General features: G+C 42.8%; 1 protein-coding gene and 1 long non-coding RNA gene across 3 annotated transcripts in view; one reads left to right on the forward strand and one right to left on the reverse strand.

Moving 5' to 3' along the window:
• LOC140201784 (serine protease HTRA1-like) overlaps positions 1-20,737 on the forward strand; it is a 42,312-nt gene that overhangs the window by 9,560 nt on the left and 12,015 nt on the right. For both annotated transcript variants that reach the window (XM_072266471.1, XM_072266472.1), the window contains exons 2-5: positions 6,010-6,109; positions 8,638-8,842; positions 10,651-10,845; positions 17,778-17,810. In XM_072266471.1, the coding sequence (XP_072122572.1) occupies positions 6,010-6,109; positions 8,638-8,842; positions 10,651-10,845; positions 17,778-17,810 (533 nt within the window). The remainder of the gene's footprint in view (positions 1-6,009; positions 6,110-8,637; positions 8,843-10,650; positions 10,846-17,777; positions 17,811-20,737) is intronic.
• Positions 434-17,093, reverse strand: LOC140201785 (uncharacterized). Its single transcript, XR_011886959.1, has 3 exons — positions 16,943-17,093; positions 16,062-16,253; positions 434-675 (listed from the first exon to the last, which is right to left on the reverse strand). It is a non-coding gene; the product is annotated as an uncharacterized lncRNA (long non-coding RNA).

Here is a 20,737-nt window from a genome sequence, read left to right on the forward strand (position 1 = left end):
CACATTCCAAAGGACAGCTCATTAGGGTCTGTAAATTGTGGGCATGCTATGTTGGTGCAGGAAGCATTGGAACACTTGTGGGCTGCCTCCAGCAGAGTGTGTGAGTCATTGGCACTAAAGACGCATTTCAATGTATGTTTTGATGTTCAAAGTTCAAAGTAAATTTATTATCAAAGTACATAAATGTCACCATATACGGCCCTGAGATTCATATCCTTGCAGACATACAAATAAATCTATAATAGAATAATAATGATAACAGAATCAATGAAAGACCAACTTAGGTGTTCAACACGTCTACAAAAGACAACAATTTGTGCAAATGCAAAAAGAAAGAGATAATAATAATAAATAAATAAGCAATAAATATTGAGAACGTAAGGTGATGTTTCAATGTACATGTGACAAATGAAGATAATGTCTCTAATCTCAGAATGCAATACATGGTGTTACAGTTACAGTGGGCATCGACAATGCAAAGGGCCACAGTGAGGTAGGTTGGGAGATAAGGAGTTCATCATTTGGTGTATAAGAGGTCCATTGATAACAGTGGGATGGTAGCTGTCCTTGGCCCTGGTATTCCATTCCCTTTGGCTTTTGTGTCTTCTGCCCAAAGGGGAGGAGAAGAGAGAGTGACAAGAATGGGAAGAGTCCTTGATTACGTTTGATGCATCCCTGTGGCAACAGGAATTGTAGACAGAGTCAAGTTAGGGGAGGTGGTTATTGGTTGGTGTTGCACATAAAGGAAGCCATTTGGCCCATCCGACCTACGTCAGTTTTCAGAACAATCCCATTCACCAGTTGTTTTTTTTTCTGCTGGAGCCTGGTCTCTGTATTCTCATTAACCCACCTGAGATTCTACCACACAATAGGGGCAGTTTACAGCTGCCAATTAAGCTACTGACTCGCAGAGCTTACTGGAGCACATGGAGGAAGCCTTGTATGTAGATCCTGCCAAAACCTTCCTGTCTGAGGCTGAATGGAATATTATTCTTGGATGGAGCTTGGAATGCCAAGATTTTGCTGTTTAGCTGAAGTTTTTATTAATGAGACCTCTGATTAAATGTACTGAAACAGTAATATCTGGGTTATTTTCATTCTCAGTTGTCACTCCATTAACACGTTTAAAGGTTTAAGAATTATTTCTTCCCGTGTTTGAAAACACAGCCACAAATACCTTAATAGCAGCTGCAAGAAGCAAGTCCGGGCAGTTCATTATATTGAGGCCAGGGTCTTACAATGACACACTAAAAGGCTGTTTGACTCATTGTGTACACGTCAGTGCCTTTCAGTAGTTGTTTCACCTCCCAGCAGAACCAGGATGTGGGAGGATTTGGGAACTGCTATGTGGATCCCTGGAGGAGCATGTAAACGCCGCAGGGTAGAGCACCTGAGGTCAGATTTGACCTTGCTGCACAGGGAGCTGTGAGGCAGCTAAGCCATCCACTGTGCCTCCCTAATCTTCCCGTACAATTACTTTACCCTGCTGTCCATTGATCCAAGCTCCTGTTATGAAGCCTGAACAGCCTCGTCTGACTTGGGGCAGGACACACCCTGAGATCTTTTTTTAAATTGGAGACACAATATGGTAACCAGCCCCTCTGGCCCCTCCAACCCAACAGGCCCACACGACCCAACTTATACCCACATGACCGATTTACCGACTAACACGTACATCTTTGGAATGTGGGAGGAAACTGGAGAAGGCGTGGTCACAGGCAGAACTTACAAGTTCCTACAGACAGCAGCAGAGCTGAACCTGGGTCACTGGTGCTGTCTCAGTTAGACTGCGGTGGAAGTGACCAACCGGGTAACTGCAGATGCATAGAGGAGCCCAGGAATGAAAGTACAGATCTGAGACTTGGATTGGTTCAGGTCCACACCTGATGCACAGTTCTGATCTTGGTTCATGATTCCCTTCAGCACCTCGGTCTGTGAACCAGCATCAGTTCTTCCTTGATTCATCAGTAAGGAAAGCATGAGATCCCAGTGATTACAGCAAGGCATGTTCTCTTATCGACCCTCCCCGGTCATCTCTGGGCTACTCCCAGTGCTATGGGCTATTCAGAACAGGAATAGAATGATAACACGGATGACTGTGTGCCTGAGCAATTGGTGCGGGGGGCAGGGTTTCAGCTTTTTTGGATAATTGGAACCTCCTCTGGGGCAGTGGTGACCAGTGCAAATGGGACTGGTTGCACTGTAAATGGCGGGGAACCAATGTCATGGCCAGGACATTCACTAATACTACTTGGAGGGGGGGTTAAACAGTGATCAAAACTCCTTAGTTTTAAGATGGTTATAGATAAGGATAAGTATGGAGATTACAAGAGAATATTACATTGGAGCAGGGCAAATTATGCGAGTATTAGACAGGGACTAAGCAGAGTTATTGGGAACAACTGCTTTTGGGCAAGTTCAGATCTGACATGTGGGAAGTATTTAAAGATCAACTGCTCAGAGTACAGGATAGGTATGGTCTAAAGGAAAAGGATGGCAAGGTAAGGGAACCTTGGATGTTGGGAGAGATGATAAACTTAATCAAGAAGAAAAAGGAAACATCTGTAAAGTACAGGATGCTAAAAACCAAATGGAGCCCCTGAGAATTATAAATAAGCCAGAAAATAACTCAAGAATGGAATTAAGAAAGCCAGGAGGAGTCAGAAAAGTCCTGGGCAAATACGATTAAAGAGAATCCCAAGACATTCTGTACATAGATCATGAGCAAGAGCATAACTAGGGAGAGGGCAGGTCTACTCAAAGATAAAAGAGCTCCTAAATGAGTACTTTGCATCAGCATTTACCAAAGAGAAAGACATGGATGGCAGGGAGATCAGTGTGGAGCATTCTAAATTGCAAGAACATTTTGAAATAAAAAAAGGAGGTAGTGCTGGGTCTTTTAAAGAATATTAAGGTGGACATTGCACATGGATGTTGCAGGACACCAGGTTATTGAGTGAAGCAAGAGATAAGGTTGCTGGGGCCTTGACCAATGTCTTCATGTCCTCTCCAGCCAGGGTTGAGGCCCTGGAGGGCTAATGTTGTTTCATTATTTAAGAAGGGAAACAGGAATAATTTTTGGAATCCATAGACCAGTGAGCCTTGGCTTGGTGCTAGGGAAGTCACTAGAAAGGTTGTTTAGGATTAGAATTTATAAACAATTGGAAAACCATGGCCTAATTAGGAATGACCGTCTTGTTTTTATGTAGGGCAAATCATGTTTTACTAACTTGATTGAATCTTTCCAGAATGTGATAATGGCAGAGCTGTGGATGTTGTAAACATGGACTTTAATAATGCATTTGAAAAAGTCCCTCATGAGACAACCATCCAGAAGATTAGGATCCATGGTGAATTTTGGCCGTGTAATTTCCAAATTAGCTTGCTTTTATATGACAAGGGGTAGTGGTCACTAGGGCTTATTGTGGATGCAGGTTTGCGATCAGTGATGCTCTGTAGAGATCTGTACTTGGACCTCTGCTGTTTGTGATATATGTAAATGACCTAGATGAAAACATAGGTGGGAAGGCTAGTAAGTTTGTAGGTGATATAAAGATTGGTGGTGCTGTGGATGGTGTAGAGGACTAGCAATGGGAAGGCCATAATAGGTGAAACACTTCTGCCACTGTAGACACCGTCTGGTCCTTGGTAAGAAAAGCCTGAGCATATCTGGTGTAGTGTTCCGTGATGACTGAAACACAGAACAGTTGCAGATACAGTCAGAAAAATGGCAGTTGGCATTCAACCGGAACAAATAAGAAGTGCTGGAATTTTGGAAGTTACATGTAAAGAGACAATACACTGTTGGTTTCAGCACCCTTCACAGTATTGCTGTTCAGAGGAATCTTGGAGTTGAAGTCCATAGTTTCCTGAGGACTACATAGTTTGATAAAGTGGTAAAGAAGTCATATGGCATACTTGCCTTTATTTGTCAAGGAATTGAGCTCAAGAGTCAGGAAGTTTGTAGCAATCTTATACAACTCTAGTTAGGCTGTATCTGGAGTATTGTGCTCTGTTCTAGTCACCCTATTATAGCATGTGAAAGCTTTGGAGAAGTTGCTGGAAAGGTTTACCAGGATGCTGCCTGGTTTAGAGAGCATGTGCTAACATGGAGAAAGTTGACAAACTTAGCAACACACACAAAATGCTGGAGGAACTCAGCAGGCCAGGTAGCATCTATGGAACAGAGTACAGTCGACGTTTCAGGCCGAGACCCTGTTATGGGACTGGAGAAAAAAGGCTGAGGTGTACATTTAAAAGAAAGGGGAGGGGAGAGAGAAACACCAGATGATAGGTGAAACCTGAAGGGAGGAGGGATGAAGTAAAGAGCTGAGAAGTTGATTGGTGAAAGAGACACAAGGTCATGGAAGAAAGGGAAGGGGGAGGAACACCAGAGGGAGGCGATGGTCCCTCTGAGAGGAGAGGAGAGGAGAGGAAAAAGGGGATGGGGAATGGTGAACTTTGTTTTCTCTGGAGTGGTGGAGGCTGAGGGGAGATCTGATGGAGATTTATAAGATTATGAGAGGGAGAGATAGAGTAGACAGTCAGTATCTTTCTCCCATGGCGAAATGTCAAATTCCAGAGGGCCTCTATTTAAATGATAGGGGTAAGGATGTGCAGTCAAGTGTTTTTATCTACTGAGTAGTGGGTGGTTGGAATATGCTGGCTGGGGTGGTGGTAGAGGCAGATACAACAAGGTGTCCAAGAGTCTCTTTGATATGGAATGGAAGGATAAGGTCATTGTGTAGGCAGAAGGGATTAGTCTAGTTAGATGTTTAATTACTAACTTAATTAGTTCAGCACACCACTGTGGGCCGAAGGGCCTGTTCCTGTTCTCTCCTGTTCAGTATTCTGTATTTTCCATTTCTAGAAAACTGTCAGATCTTAATATGCCTGACAAGCTTCAGTGGGTTAACATTAATGATTTTCTGGAAATTCTACAATTCATGTTGTTTTCTGCTTTATTTCCATTTCTCCATGAGCCTTCTGTTTTTTTTTTGCTTTGCGGCAACAATGGTTCTCTGTTCCTGGGCTATTCTGTAGCCTCTTTGATCTTGGTTCTTACTGAAATAGTGCAAGGAATGTTGCAAGTTCTTTCCCTGTGTCTTGGATTCTTGGTGCCTCTCTATAAGAACTCTTGAGCTGATCCGACATAGGTTCCTGGTCCACATTCCTGCCTGATCACATAACCCTTGACATCTCTTGCAATCAAATCACAAGTCTACATCAGCCTTGAATACATCCAATATTCAATAATTACTTTCTTCACAGCTCTCTCAATCAAAGAACCACAAACCACCTTGGCCCTTTGTGAGAAAAAAAAGCTCCTTCTTTCCAACCCCATAGATGCTGCTCGACCTACTGATTTCCTCCAGCAGATTGTTTGTTGCTGCAGATTTCAGCAATTGCTGTCTCCTGTCTCCTGATTTCCATCCAAATGCTTGACATCTTTATTCTGTTCAACTCTCCAGCCCCGTTCTAGAGAAACATCCTCTGCACTCAGACAAATGGAACCTATTTAGAATACTCTCTGCTTCAGTAAGGAACCCCTTTCCTTCTAAATTCCAGTGAATCTAGGCTCAATCTACTCAATCCCTTCTTAAATGAGGAGATCACACTTGTACACAGTTCTCCAGATGTGTCTTCACCTATGCCCTGCACAGTTCTGATGAGGCTTCAAAGTGTGTGAGGAAACTTATGTGAATACCTTTGCCTGGTGCAATGCCTTGTAGTTTAATTCTGTGCAACAGGTACCAGTCTAGGGAGGGTGCTTAACTAGACAACACAGTGAAAGGGAAAGTTAGGTCTTGGGAGAGGAATGTGCAGCACTCCCACTGTGCGAGGAAGCAAAAGGCTCAGATGTACTGGCACAGTGATCATTCCTTCAATGAAAAGCAAAATCGAAATAATTATGATCAACTTTTATTCCACTTCCCCCAACCCCACTAAGTGGCAGACTGCCAGTATTGTGCTTCTTTTCACTAAATTCTAAAACCTTGCCTTCTTTAGATCTCCAGCATCCTGACAGCATGAGAAACAAGTTTAACTTCATTGCAGACGTGGTGGAGAAAATCGCTCCTGCCGTTGTCCATCTTGAACTCTTTCGGAGGTAAGAAATCACTAACTATACACACATTCACGCACTGCCCAATGACATAATTGGGGCTGGAGTGGGGTATATTGTGGTGTTCCCCCAAGCTTTGGTGCAAGGACCACTGTTTCTATAAGCTTATTAATGACTTGAATGACCAAGTGTAATGGGATAATGTGAATTGTCTCCAAAGAAAATTTAATCTTCTTTCCCCAAATTCCTTTGTTTAAAAACTTGCATTCCTACCTTAGAAACATTCACCATAGATATAAATTGATATGCAATGAGTCAGAAATCTGGATAGATCTGGCTTGTGGCAGTGTGCAGGACAAATTGAGTCCTTCACAATGTATTCCTTCCGACAGTTTCGAACTTGGAGCATGGAGCTTCAAGGTGTGTAACGCAGGGGACGATCTGGATACATTTCATGGGAGGGGGATGAGGATGTAGGAATTGGAGTTGGAACTGGACTTGGAAGCAAGTTAGGGATCACAGAACTTGGAAATGCACTAAATAGTCAAGAGAAATTTGGATAAGCTTCAGCAGAACATTGGGCAAGTTAAAGTTATGCAGCACGTGTGGCATAACTAAGTGCACAACTTTTCAAGGGTTGATGAAATTGAGGGACCTGGGGCCGGAAGACATGCACCTTGAAGGCGGCAGAAGACCATGAAAATTATTTCAAAATCTAACTTTGGAAGGCTTGCATTTGGGGGTAAGAAGATTAGTGTGGTTCTGAGAGAACTTTTTCACCCAGTGGGTGATTGGAGTCTGGACCACACTGCCTGAGGAGACAGTGAGGCAGAGACTCCAGTGCCATTTAAGTCTGCAGTCTTGAATTTCGAGCCAGGTAAATTGGATATTTATTAGGCACCCAGTGGTTAGTATGGATATGATGGATTGAAGGGCCATCTCTGGTTTCTCTGGCGTGTGATTCTGTCTCTAAGACCATAGGATCTTGGGCTTTGGTAAGTGGAGGTATAGATCATAAAAGGAATACAAATCTACAAGATAAGGATTTATTACTCTAAAACTAAGGACCACAGAAATTTCTTCTTGCAGAGAGTGGTGAATCTTTGGAATTCTCTGGCCTAAGGGGCAGTGGAAGCTGGATCGTCTGACGTCTATAAAGTAGAGTAGATAAATATTAATCAATTGCGGAGTAGAGGGAACTGACACAGAGGAGGTGAGGTCAGCGTAGATCAGCCATGATCATATTGAATGGTGTCACAAGGTTGAAGGAGCTGATGACCTACTCCTGCTCCTACTTTATTATGCTTTGTGCCTTAACAGAATAAGAGAAGCATGAAGAATTATGGCAAATTGCAGGAATTTTACTTTTTCATCTTAGTTTTAAACACTCTCCTGAGCTTCCACAAACCACCACTGCCTCACAAGGTAACTGGAAGAACTTCCTTCTTCCTCTACAGTGAATTCCTGCTCTCTCCAAATTCTCAGCTTCCCACACAGCAAAGTTCATATGTGGTTACTCTCGGTGAATTGGAAGATGTCTTCTGCTTTCTAACTGATAAATAAAATCATTCCTTCAAAGATTAAACTCTGAAAGTCTTCCTTTCAAATTTATTACTAAATTTATTCCTGAAAAGTTTCAACTCTGGAAGTCTTGTAAGCCACAATGTAAATAATGTAAATACTTACAAAGTACTGCACATAACTAAACTTATTTACCAACTGGCCGAGGAACTGATGCATGATAAGTAGACGAGCCTCTGAGTGGCCCTCCATTTGGAATCCTTCACTTACTTTCTGACCTGTGATATAACCTGTGTTTCGGGCACCCTTTTGCATGGAAGTCCTCTGCTAATTGTAAATTAGCTTGTAGATGACCCTCTCAGTTTTGGGGCTGTTGAGGGATGGGCAATGTGCATCTTCACTGATGCCCGTATCCTGTGAGCAGATATATATAAACAAAAATATTGTGCCGCGGATAAGTTCAGGGAATCATCTACCTGCAGTTGAGTATATTCAACTGAGGAAGATAATTGGATGCTAAAGGGGATATGGTGAAGAGAGAGAAAATGGGTAAGCAGTGATTCTGTTGATTGGTGGAGTTAGTCAAATGGCTTCTCTTGTAGTATTACAGCACAGAATGAGGCCATTTGATCCATCACATCCATACTGACCATCTGTATTACCCCATATTCCGGCACTTGGCCATCGCCTTCCATGCCTGAGCGATTCAAATGCTTGTCTAGGTGCTTCTTAGCTGCTTCCAGTAATTCTGATTCCACCACTCTCCCTGGCAGTGTTTTGCAGGGAGGCCCGCCATATCCAACACTATAGCTTTGCAGGATGTCCCAAATGAAGCACCATTTGGTCCATGTACACCACACCAAACTTGAGAAGAGCTATCCGTGTATTCTTCACACTTTTTCCAATGTATTTTCATAGGGTAAGCAATCTGGAAAAAGGGTAGACTTTGATGGGGAATAAAAATTGTTGGAAGTGTGGGGAAGACGAACATGCTGTGGAGTTATACCGTCAGCGCTGATTCTGCTCTGAGGATAATTGTGTTTCTTCTGCAGGGTTCCCTTCAGTAGCCGTGAAATCTCCGTGGCAAGCGGCTCGGGCTTCATTGTATCAGAGGACGGCCTCATTGTGACCAACGCACACGTGCTCAGCAATAAGCAGAAAATTAAGGTGGAGCTGAAGAGCGGAGAGTCATATGAAGCAAAGGTCAAGGACATTGACCAAAAGTCAGACATAGCCCTAATTAAGATCAACCCAAAGGTAAGTCTGCAGGAGATGGGATCATCATTTCCGAATTGGTGATGTGTAGTAAAACTCCAATTAAATCTTGCAATCTCCAGACTTTGGTGCCAGAATACTAACTTCTGTACAGTACCATAATAAAATTTCTAATGAACCTAGTGAGGATCAAGGAATTCTGGTAACCGCATATCAAACCACCAGTATTTCTAAACAATCAAATGGTGGACTATCAGAGTTTACCTTCTTTTTCATTTTTTTAATCAGTTTTTTTTCCCATACCTACTTTGTTCCACAAAACACCTTGCAATCCCAAAGACGTTGATATTTTGGCTCTCAAGTGAACATAGCTCTTTCCCAGTATGAAACTGAGCCAGTTAGGAGGTGGTTGACAGGTTGATTTGGAACATGATCTCTACAGGAGCGAGACATTGGATTCAAACCCAGACTAAACTGTGGGGATGATGGTTTCCACTTGTTTGTATTTCCGCATTTTTCTGTTTGGCTTCTTTTTAATTCGGGTTTTGACGTAATATTTCAACTGATTTGAGTTAACATTAAAGCAAAATATAAAGTTTTCAAAGTTCAAAGTAAATTTATTATCGAAGTAAGTATAGGTTACCATATACTACCTTGAGGTTAATTTTCTTGCAGGCATTTGCAAGGTAAGACTATACGTAAACAGTCAAAGATTGACAAACGCCAGTATGCAATTTGCAAAAGAAAACAAACTGCAAATAAAAGTAATACTGAAAACATGAGTTGTGAAGAGTCTTTGAAAGTGGAAAGGAAGAGAGAGGGACAGAAAATTTAGATTGTTGGCAAAGGAATAGGTTATGTATTGATGCACGATTTGTTACAATCCAGAAGACAGTAAGGAGATAGAAATGAATAAGGTTCAGTCAAAATGGAGCTGGATGATGATGTAAGACTGAAGAGACTGCAGCTGCTGGAAATCTGAAATAAAGGGTGCTGGACATTCTCAAGCTGCGAGGCAGATTGTGTAGAGTGAGAAACAGATCAGCTGCCCCACTGATGTTGGGGTGGTCAACCTGAAACATTAATTCTGCATCTCCCCTTACTTCTGCCTGCCTTGCTGATTAATTGCAATATGCCCTGCTTTTGTTTCAGCTCACTAACAGTGCCTGAAATGAAGCAGCTTGCAGGAGTTGGACAAGCTTATTAATTTTGCCACCTGCTGGCACCTGTACAGTGAGGAGGACATAGTTCTGCACAGTTACGTCAGATACTTTTTATTTTGTTTTGCCTGTGGAAGATGTACCAGAGGCCCTTGGGAAGGTGATGGTGGCTGCCTTGAACCTCTCTGGTAAAGATGCTCCCATAGATTTAAACAAAGGAACAACAATATATTCTCTAGTGGGGATTGTGTGTGATCCGCAGATGGTGGTTCACCCCTGTGCCTGCTACCCTCGTCCTCCTGACTGATGGTTGGAGGCCACAGATTTGGGAATTGCTATTCAAGGCAAATAATTGCAGTATAGTTTGTAAACAGTACACACTGCAGCCATGGTGTCGGAGGGAAGGCATGCTCAGGTTATTGGGTGGGATAATGATCAAGTAGACTATTTTGTTCTGGTGACTGCCTGGTTTTAATGAGCTGCACTTGTCCAGACAAGTGTAATCCATTACATGCTTGACATTCCTTCTCGGAGGCTTTAGTGAGTCAAAAGTGTGTCACTGATCACAACTCTGATCCTTGGAGTTTGATCTTAATTATCACTTCTGTTCGAAACTATGCACGCCTTTGAGATGGACCATTCCACACCCCACAAAATGAGCATTAATCCATTCTTGTTCCCTCTGAACAGAGTCCACTCCCAGTACTTCTGCTGGCACGCTCCTCTGACCTGCGACCTGGAGAGTTTGTGGTGGCGATCGGAAGTCCTTTCTCGCTGCAGAACACGGTGACGACGGGAATTGTCAGCACGACCGAGCGAGGCGGCGAGGAGCTGGGACTAAAGGATTCCGACATGGAATACATCCAGACAGATGCCATCATTAACGTAAGGTCGACGGGTAGGACATCCGTAAACAAAAGATACAAAATCTGTAAGATTTATCCATGAATAGAACAGAACTTGTCCTTGAATTTATTAGTGGGATGTGGTTGTTGTTGATAATGCGAGCATTTATTATCCACCTCAAAAACAAAAAATACTCTGCAGATGCTGGGGTCAAAGCAACACTCACAACATGCTGGAGGAACTCAGCAGGTCGGGCAGCATCCGTGGAAACGATGAGTCGACGTTTCAGGCCGGATCCCTTCATCAGGACTGTAGAGGGAAGGGGCAGAGGCCCTATAAAGAAGGTGGGGGGAGGGTGGGAAGGAGAAGGCTGTTAGGTTCCAGGTGAAAAACCAGAAAGGGGAAAGATCAAGGGGTGGGGGAGGGGAAGCAGGGAGGTGATAGGCAGGAAAGGTGGAGAAGGAATAGGGGAAAACACAATGGGTAGTAGAAGGAGGCAGAACCATGAATAGAAAGTCTCCAACTTCCGGTAATTCCCTCCCCCTCCCTTCCTCTATTCCTATTTCACACTGCCCCCTCCCCCAGCTGCCTATCACCTCCCTCATGATTCCGCCTCCTTCTACTATTCATTGTGTTTTCCCCTATTCCTTCTTCACTTTTCCTGCCTATCCCCTCCATGCTTCCCCTCCCCCACCCCTTGATCTTTCCCCTTTCTAGTTTTTCACCTGGAACCTACTAGCCTTCTCCTTCCCACCTTCCCCCCACCTTCTTTATAGGGCCTCTGCCCCTTCCCTCTAAAGTCATGACGAAGGGTTCCGGACCAGAACGTTGACTGACCGTTTCCATGGATGCTGCCCGACCTGCTGAGTTCCTCCAGTGTGTTGTGAGTGTTGCCATTATCCACCTCTCTGTGTTCCTGAGTTGAGGGGGCAGGTAGGAGTCAACTACATTTGTGTGTCTGCAGTCAGCCATATGCCAAACAGAGTAACGATGGCAGGTTCCATCCCCTGAGGGACATTAGTCAGTCTGATAGCTTTGTACTGGTAACAAGTCTAATCTTTTCCTTTCAATTCGAGATTTAATTAGTTACTTATTTCCCCAACTGCTGAAGAAGGATTCACACTTTCCTCCAGACAGTATGGCCATAGTGGTGGCAGTCTGGGTTGCTCTGATCCAGAAGTCCAGCTGCTTTCCTCGAGTTATTTTGGGTGCTCTCCCTAGAGACCTATGCTTGTGAAACATGTAACCTGCTGTGCATTTTTAAAAATTAAACTCAGGGAAAATAGGGATAAAAATTTGAGTGCAGCAGAGCAGCAAATAAGTGAAAGTTTAGGCTTGGAGGAGTATTGCTTGGAGAAGGCAGAGATCTGTACGCAAGACCATAAAACACAGAGCAGAATATGGCCACTCGCCCCTTCAACACTGTTCTGCCATTCAGTCGTGGCTGATTTATTTTCCCTCTCAACCCCATTCTCCTGCCTTCTCCCCATAACATTTGATGCTCTTACAAATTAAGTTCCTATCAACTCCATTATAAATATACCCAGTGGATTGGTCTCCACAGCAATTGTGGCAATGAATTCCACAAATTCACCACCCTCTGGCTAAAGAAATTCCTCTTCATCTCTTTGCCAAAGAGACGTCCTTATATCCTGAGGCTGCACAGTATGAGTGAAAAAATATGTCTTTGCTTCCTGGTGTCTAGCCTTGTTTGTAAGTCTGCTCCCAATTTTTTAAGCTGATAAGCTTGTTTATTTTGTTGAAAACCAATGTTTCATTACAGCCTACTCCCACTAATGGAACATATTGAAATTGAGTTATATCAAATTATTTTTTGTCTTGAGAGTGACAAGGTCTGTGGGGCCAACGGATATGGTTAGCATTGCTGAGAATTCCTCAATGGATATCCATGACACTGGCCGTACAGTGACTGGTGTATGTGAGCTGTGAACTGACAAAGAGAACAATGTGATAGAGAATTGGGAAATCTCTAAATTCCTCCCGGGAGGCCACGGTAACTTAGGAGCAAAGGTGCTGGAAAGCTGAAATAGCAACAGAGGGCTGGAAGTGCTTGTCAAGTCATGCAGTATCTGAGGGGAGAGAAACAGTGTGGGCCTTTGAGGGACTGTTTCTCATCAGAACTGCGACAAGTTAAAGGCAGAGCAGGTTTTAAATTGCAAAGAAAGAGAGAGGGTGGGCGGGCAGAGTAAACGAGGGAAGGGTTGCGATAGAGTGGGAAGCAGAGGAGACAGACGTATGAGAGTGGTGAACAACAAGTTGTGCCTGAGGGAGATATAAGCAGGAAAGAGCTTTGGTCATCACTGGTCTGTGCTCTAATAGACAGGGAATCATTTGCATAATTGCCGGCATGCATTTTTTTTTGCAAACTATACAGTTTTGTTTAGAGTTAATAGAATACCAACCTAATTTCTGATTAAGAGAGGTGATTGGTTCTGGTTTCAAGCACATCTGGCTGCAGCTAGAACCATTTCAAAAGCCACATGTTGGGCTGCAAGTTGTATTAAGCAGAAGGGAAAAAATGCGATGAATTTACTGCTGTTGGCTTTCGTTAGCTCAAAGTCAAGGAGCACTTCAATTTTACTTTGCTGAATAATGAAATGTTCCACTTCATGGGAGTCAAATGGATCTGCTTAATACCGGATAAAAATAACTGGGCGATAGCTTATCATTTAAAGTGATACTCAAGGGAGTGAGAAGGAATGCGCTGCTGAAAACAAAAGAAATTAAATGGACGTGAGACTCAATGGATGAAGGAAGACTTTACAGAGTAGTTGGGACAAGTAAAAAGGTGTTCACCAAATGCATAGGTAGCAAAGGAGTGAATGTGAGTCCTGCCGAAGCGTCTTGGCCTGAAACATCGACTATACTTTTTTTCCGTAGATGCTGCCTGGCCTGCTGAGTTCCTCCAGCATTTTGTGTGTGTTGGTTAGAGGAGTGAATGATTGGGAGACTACAAAGGGATTTGGAAGGAGGTTAAAGTGATTAGGATGTATGAATCTAAGTTACAAAGAAAACCATGATTGTTAAATACTATTTTAGATTCAGCACCAGTACAAAAAAGGTTGGGTTGGAAATGGGGCCTATTTCAGACAATGCAGGATTAAGAAAAAGGGTTCACAGAAAGGTTAAATTATTATTTTACTTTTGGCATTCATCAGGGAGAAGCACAAATAGATATTGGAAAGAAAGATGATGAATGAAATAGGACATAAGGCATTTAAACTTGGAAACAGAAACCCCTGGCCCAGATGGATTGCATCCATTTTAGGAGACTCCAAGGAAGAGATAAGAGGCATTTAATTTGTTTGAGAAAAGTGAACGCAGAAAGACTGGTGGATGACTAGTGTAATCCCTACATTTAGGAAGGGGAGTAGAACATGGTCTGGCAATTAAAGTAGAAAATCCAATGGAATCCCTTTCAAATGATGGAATAGGAGAATGTCTAGTGGCAAAGTATCATAATGAACAGCTGGAATCATAATGAACCAATAGAAAGAGAGGTAATGCATCTGATCTTCCAAAAGGCTGCTGATAAGGTGTTCGATAAAGGACCAATGAATGACGTGAAAGAGTGTTGAGTTGGGGAGCAGGTAGCAGAGTAGATTTCTGGCAGTTCTGGGGGGGGGGGGCGTTTACAGAGCACATGAGTGGGGGTGATTTGTGTTGGTCAGGGCCAGAAGGACTGCTCTTCGGAATCTCCATTAATGGCTTGGAATCAAAGCACCATTTCTCAATTTGCAGGCGCAATCAAATTGAGTGAGTGGTCAGTATGGAGGAGGATTGTAGTAGATTACAGGATGATATTGATGAATTTGTAGAGTGGGCAGTTAATTGGCAAATAACCTTTAACATGTAAGTATGTGAGTACATTCTGGTAGGAGAATAAGAAAGATACTGACTACTTGGTTGGTCGGAATGTAGATGGGGTAAAGGAACATACACAACAATCACTAAAAGTTGTGCCTCAGGTTAGAAGGGTCATTAAAAAGCAAACTATGCTTTGGGATTTATTTCTGGAGGAATGGGATCTGTGTTATGTCTGGTAAGGTAGTTTCCAACCTGGTTGTTAGATTACAGAAAAGGATATGGAGTACAGGGAAGATTTTGCAGGGATTATACCAAAAGTGCAAGTTTATATGTATCAGGAACAGATAAACAAATTTAATTTCTTCCTTTGACTAAAAAAGGGCTGAGAAGATTCCCAGTAAATGCCCTTAAAATGATCAGAACTTTTGAGTGGATGAAGAGAGAATATTTTCACTTGTGGGGCTGAGCAGACACTCACTGATGTACAACATTCACTGTGGAAATATAATATAGAATTAGGAAGGCACTGTTTTAGCCAGGGAGTGATGAGAATTTGGTACTCACTCCCACAGACAGTGGTTTAGTCAAGTGGTCTAGATGTATTTAATGGGAGGCTGAACAGTGCATAGAAGAAAGAAATAGAGGGTAATGCTGATGGATTTGGATGAGTAAAGTCTAGAGACATCTCAAAATGGAGTATAACTACCAGCATGGATGTTTGGGCTGAATGGCAGTTCTCTACACTTAACCTTAAAAAAATAATTATATTTACTAACAAGGTTGGGCACTGAACAAAAGCAATTTTTTGCTGAATGTACAGGTTCATCTTTTTGTGAATGAAACTGCTCCTTGTCTAGATCTGAACCACCGTTTGTATTTGCTCTTTTGTTTTTAAAGGACTCGAATGATTTTTTTTTGCCAGGGAAGTTAATTTGTTGCTGCCTGCCCATTAAAATCTGAAGTTGTTTCATGTCAGTTTCCCTGCACACATTTCCTCCAGGAGGCTGCTCAGAAAAGCATCTGTGCAGCGCACGACTTTGGGGATAACTAGTAATCCATGTCCGCAGAAAAACTTGGAGACCCCCACAGCCTAAACTGTCAATGAACTCCCATGCTTCTGGAAGTTTGAGATTCACAAATGTTAACTATCAAACACTGAAATGTGTTGTTTTTTAAAAACTGGCTGTCTGAAAAATGCTACCAGAGGAGTTGGTGGAAACCGATAAGTTGTTACTGCATGTTTAAGAGTTATTTAGGGATTGCATAAATAAGCAGAGCGTAGAGGGACACAACCCCAATGAAATACAGATGGGCAGAAGATCTGCATGGATCTAATGGGTTTTTCTGTGCTGACTCTATTATAAACACTAGAAAATGCCAAACATTTCAATTTAATCGAATTAATTTGATTAAAAAATGTAAATTACCTTGCATTTTCTCCCTTGTAGCTGTTCCTCTCCCTTTGTACCTCTGTTCCAACCTGGTGTGAATTCAGCAGACAGATTTCCCTCCAAGTCCGCAGAGCTCTGATGTCCAAATGTTTGGGACTAGTTCACATGCACATGTTAGCTTCTGAATTCTGAACTTGTGAACAAAGTTTCCCTCTTCCCCTGCTGCCTCTGTACATACAACATAAATTAATATTTAAAATGGATTATTTAGGACTAACTTATCCTGGTTGTTTGCTGGCAAACCTCTGGCTTGAAGCTCAGCTTGAGAGTAAAAGAGGAAGAGAACTCTAGTCTGTTCACTTTTAGGGTACTGGAGTCGTGTCCTGCAGAATGGAAACAAACCCTATTGGACCAACTGGTCCAGGCCTGTCAAGTTTCCCATTGAAGCTAGTCCCAGATCCCTCTAGACTTTCCTATCCATGTACCCGTCTTTGAAATGTTGGTACTGTACCTGCTGTAGCCACTTCCTGTTCCTTATTCCCTATAAGGACTGCCCTCTGTGTGGAAGAAGTTGCCTTTCAGGTTACTATTAAATCTCTGCCTTCTCACTTTAAACATATACTGTACTCTCTAATTATTAATTTGCTAACGCTGGAAAAAAGACTGCGTGCATTCACCCTACCCATGCTCCTTGTGAGCCCTGTAAGGTCACCTGCCTGTTCTGTCTGCATTGAATAAAGTCTGAGTGCTCACCCTCACAAAATTAAATTCTTTGAGACACAGCAACATCCTCGTAATTCTCCTCTGCACTCTCTTCAGCTTGATGGCATCTTTCCTACAGCCAAGCGACACAATATTCCCCCTGCAGCCCTCACCAGCATCACCCAGGAGTGCAGAAAGACTAATCCGTGACTTACCTGTCTTCTTTTTCTTTCTCTTAATACTTCTGTTTAACAAAATCTACAATTTGATTTAAAATAAATAACTGAGCTGTAATTTCCTGATTTCAGCAGACCACTGTGTCTGAAATGTTTCCTTGCCTCTCCATTTACTATATTTACTCTCCATCCCCTTATCTATGATTCACCAAAGACCAGAAATAGTTTATCTGTTTCCTTCAAAAAGAAAATGATTTATATAACTAACATATGAAAATCTGTCGATGCTGGATTTGAGTAACTGACTCCCGTCCCTCCACGGAACGAGCTCCACGCCCTCGAGTGACCTTTTCCCACCACTCCAGCCAATTCATTGCCGTCTTGCCTGAATAGTGCCTCATACCAGGGCCACAGCCAGAGTATTCTCATGAGTTCAGGCATTTTGCTTCTTCTAACCGGCAAGCGTCATAACGGGCAGTACGTAAATAAACTGCAAGAAGAAAGGAAGCAACTTAATGAAGTCAGTGGAGAGTGCAGGGACATTTAAAAGAAACTGAATAAGTCTCTAAACATGAATGTCGAATTACAATGTAGTAGGTCATACAGACTATTACGTAGTGTGTTGACTTGGTCTGCTACTAGACTCCATTTAAAGTGTATTATTAGTCATCTGGGTAACGTTGAGCTGGGTAGTTATTACAGGCCTTGGGAAAGGCCGTCCCAAGACAAACAAATAGGAACTCTTTTGCAACATTTTACATTGCGGGTTTAAAGTCAACATTTCACATTTTAATAAACCCTGTGCAAGTAATATCTTGGGCGGATTTTATGAAATAATTTATTAAAATCACGAAACTTCTCATTTTTATTTCAGTATGGAAACTCAGGAGGACCACTTGTCAATCTGGTGAGCTCCTTTTTAATATACAGTATTTATTTAAGTTTGCACACAGTATAAGTTTTGAAGAAATGTTTTTTAGATTAATATTAGCTAGGTAAAGAAAACAGCAGAGGGTTATAATTGCAAATGTGATATATGATGAAATGTGCTATTAGAAATTTAGACATTAAATTCACGCTAATAATGCTAATAGGCACTTTAGGCAGACGTTAGATTTGATCACCTGAGGGCTCTGTGAAACACTTGCTTGCAAATATTAATATGGCCGAATAAATGGGGAACAGGTGTGAACGACTGTTTCCCAGCCCTTTATCCTGCTCCAACAGTTAATAAGATCATGGCTGATTTGACCACAGGCTTATCTGAACATTGGAGCCTATGATTCATTGGCTATATTTAAGAGGTAGTTAGATATGGCCCTTGTGGCTAAAGGGATCAGGGGATATGGAGGGAAGGCTGGTACAGGGTTCTGAGTTGGATGATCAGCCATGATCATACTGAATGGCGGTGCAGGCTCGAAGGGCTGAATGGCCTACTCCTGCACCTATTTTTTATGTTTCTATGATAACTTTCTCAATTATCACAAATCTGTCTACTTATGATTTAGATATTCAAAGTTGGACTGTCTTTTTGAGGCAGAGATTTCCTAATTCTCACATCCCTTGAAAAGAAGCATTTCTTCCCCCTCTTCCTCTATTCCCCACTCTGAACTTCTCCTGGTCCCCTCCTCCTTCCCTTTCTCCTATGGTCCCTATCAGATTCTCCTGCCCTATCAGATTCTTTCTTCTCCAGCCCTTTACCTTCCCCACCCAGCTGTCTTCACCTACCACCTTCTAGCAAAATCTTACCCCCCCCACTCCCCCACCTTTTTATTCTGGCATCTTCCCTCTTCCTTCTCAGTCCTGAAGAAGGGCTTCAGACCAAAATGTCGACTATCTATTCATTTCCGTCAATGTTGCTTGACCTGCATTATTTCCCTTTGTCTGTCATATCTGTGAAACTCCTGATAGTTTGACAGTGATCCCGAGTCCTAGATTCTCCCATAAGGGGAAACAAATTCAGACCCACCTCAGGATCATGCTGAGTGATTAAATGGGGTCACAGTTTGAGGATAAAGGGGAAGCCTTTTAGGACCGAGATTAGGAAAAACTTCCTCACACAGAGAGTGGTGAATCTGTGGAATTCTCTGCCACAGGAAACAGTTGAGGCCAGTTCATTGGCTATATTTAAGAGGGAGTTAGATAAGGCCCTTGTGGCTAAAGGGATCAGGGAGTATGGATGATCAGCCATGATCATACTGAATGGTGGTGCAGGCTCGAAGGGCCGAATGGCCTACTCCTGCACCTATTTTCTATGTTTCTATGTTTCTATGTATGGGGAGGAGGACAGAAGTCTCTGTTCCCTCTTTCCACCACACTTCCCATACCTCACGCTTCTTGAACAAGAGATTTTGAAACTTTGCTACTATATTTTTTCATTAGAACAAGAACATTAGCTGATCATTTATCATGAGCATTTGTAAACCAAAATAAACCATCTATCATTAAGTCTCAGGCAAGGAGTCAGGATGTGGGAGTCAGTCTGAATGTTTGGAATAGCTTGGGGCAAGCTTATCTCTAGTGAGATCTGTGGTGAAGTCTGCTGATGTTTTCAAGGAGCATTTGTGTAATACAGTGGAGACCACGGCCACCATGTGGTTGGCTGGGCCATTATGATTGTTCTGTGTTGTTGCTACATCCTAAACAATACTTCCCCTGTGACCATGAATAGCAGGCACCATTTTCAGCAGCGTGGTATTGGGCATGCTAAGTTGCGGTTTATGAGAGCTTGCAACCTCCACAGCAGAGGTTAACCCCCTGGGTCACATGTATAGCTCCAGATTTAATTCAGCTGATGTTCTTTCCTGTTGTGTGAAACGTTCCTGAAAAGCTGTGGTTATTTATGTTTGAAGAATCGGGACTGCGTTCTTGTGGAAACCAGAGCTGGTGTGTGGCAGGGATGAGGATCTCTGAGTGACACTCACACACAATGACCTCCTGGTTTGTATTCCTTCCTATCGGCCTGTTTTCTTATTCCAACCGACACCCCTTTGCTTTCCAGTCCTGAAGAAAGGTCTCGCCCCAAATCGTCAGCTCTTTATTCCTCTCCATAGATGCTCACTGACCTGCTGAGCTCCTCCAGCATCTTGTGTGTGTTTCTCCAGATTTTCGGCATCTGCACAACCTCTTGTGTTTACGATGTTTGAGTGGCCCGGCTTTGCTTCTGGACCTTTCCCTGCTGTGGGACTTGCAGGAGAGCTCCAGTTGGTTAGACTGACTTTATGACCCTGTCCCGACCAGGGCAGGTTCAGGTTGGGCTATCCCCTCAATCTGCCTCAGTACTGGAAAATAGAGAACCTCAGCGTCCAGCACTTAAACTAAGCTATTACTTGTCAACACACTTATGGAACTTTTGGAAGGCTCAGAGCAAATATTGATCATTGGCCTGCTTGGAACCAGGCCATTACTGTGACTACTGATCTCTTATTTAAAAAAAAATTCTCCAGACACCATTCCCTTAATGAATGTGCTTCTTTTACGTGGAGGCAGTGGGGGAAGCAGAGTGTTGCTAGGAAGGTTTGTGGTACTGCAGGGCTCCTCTGTGACTCTTTCCACTCCTGTTGCAAATGGCAGACTTACCTCTTTGCCACTGTGTCTTAATCAGGGTCTCCATAATACCACCAAACTGTGTTGATGGTTGGTGTTTACATGACCTCCCTGAATGTTATAATTGTTAAGCACTTGAAGTGCCTGTGTCAACTGGAAACAACCAAAGCCAAGTTTATTGTCATATGCACAAGAGCGGTGGGAAGCCTGCGGCGGCATCATCACAGGCGCATAGCACCAGAAAGGTCAAGGTCAAGTTCATTGTCATATGCACAGGTGCAACGGAAA

Source organism: Mobula birostris, chromosome 8 (assembly GCF_030028105.1).
Source record: "Mobula birostris isolate sMobBir1 chromosome 8, sMobBir1.hap1, whole genome shotgun sequence".
NCBI lineage: Eukaryota > Metazoa > Chordata > Chondrichthyes > Myliobatiformes > Myliobatidae > Mobula > Mobula birostris.